At 39.8% G+C, this 1312-nt stretch overlaps 1 protein-coding gene across 1 annotated transcript in view; it reads left to right on the top strand.

Moving 5' to 3' along the window:
• Positions 1 to 928, top strand: part of LOC119580785 (venom carboxylesterase-6-like) — a 9583-nt gene extending 8655 nt beyond the window's left edge. The window contains exon 10 of the mRNA XM_037928900.1: positions 242 to 928. Coding sequence (XP_037784828.1) covers positions 242 to 430 — 189 coding nt within the window. The 3' untranslated portion in view covers positions 431 to 928. The remainder of the gene's footprint in view (positions 1 to 241) is intronic.
• Positions 929 to 1312: the final 384 nt, after the last annotated feature.

Raw genomic sequence — 1312 nt, 5'->3', positions numbered from 1 at the left:
GTGTGTGTGTGTGTGTGTGTGTGTGTGTGATGTATGTATGTATATGTGTGTGTGTATAAATATATATTTATCTATTCATTGAATTCACTACATTCACATACACATATGAAGTAGAAAGAGAGACAAAGAGAAGGAGAAAGAAAGAGACAGAGACAGGCACGGACAAGGAAAAGGAATCAGCAAGGGAACGCTCTTTTGCCCGCCGTAAAAATGGCCTTTGACTCATTCCCTTCCTCTTCAGATGCGGCAGTTATTCGCGTCGCTGCCCACCAGGCAAAACAAGCTCCTATTTCTCGACCGCGAGGACCAAGAAAAGGAGAACAGGGTCGAGAAGGCGCAAGAGGAGAAGGGCCGAGATGATGAGGACGACCTTGGCAAGCTGGAGGCCGAGGTTGCTTTCTCCAGGCAGTTTAATCAGGACGAGTTATAAATAATCGGAGTCCCAGGGGTTCGAGGAGATTTTATCCTTGCCTTATTTTTTTCATCTCTTTACCCTCCGCTTTTGTCTCTTTCCGCTTCATCGCTTTACTATCTATCTCTATCTATCTCTATCTATATATTACACTCTACCACGTTCCGCTCTATCTTTTTACCTTTCATCTTAACTCATTTCGCTCTGTCTTTTATCATATTACTTCTTATCCTGCCTATTTACCTTCCGTTTCATCATTTTCACATTTTGCCCCTAAAAGGAAGGGAATTAGGAAAACCAGTCATGACATAAGGATGAAATTTACTAAATACTAAAAGAGAATTTTTAGCATATCAGTTTTCGTGTAAATATAAGTCATCTGTGTGGTATAGTCATCTGTGTTAGTCCTGAGGATATGTTCAAACTTTTTGTTTTCGATAAATATTGTTTGATATAGAAGTGTTAGAGTCAATGTTTATGTGTCATACAACTGATGTTAATAAATGTCATTGATTACTTTGTATATCTACTGGATCCTTATTACAATTAATTGTTAATGATATGGTTCTTTGATCACACACACACACACACACACACACACACACACACACACACACACACACACACACACACACACACACACACACACACACACACACACACACGCACACACACACGCACACACACGCACGCACACACAACCCAACCCACACACAAAGAGTCAATACCTTCCTACCGATTTTCATTCCCTATGGTAAACCTCCCCGTCTATGAAGCAAGAAACAACAATAAAAGAGAGTAAGAACGAAAATAAAAGAACACGGGAAAAAGAGAAAGAAAAAGAAAACGGAAAAAAGAGAAGAAAGAAAACGGAAGAAACGAAAAGAAAGGAAAACGGAA

This window comes from Penaeus monodon, chromosome 14, assembly GCF_015228065.2.
Source record: "Penaeus monodon isolate SGIC_2016 chromosome 14, NSTDA_Pmon_1, whole genome shotgun sequence".
NCBI lineage: Eukaryota > Metazoa > Arthropoda > Malacostraca > Decapoda > Penaeidae > Penaeus > Penaeus monodon.
The sequence above is the reverse complement of the archived record's forward strand: the minus strand, read 5'-3'. Positions and strand labels throughout refer to the sequence as shown.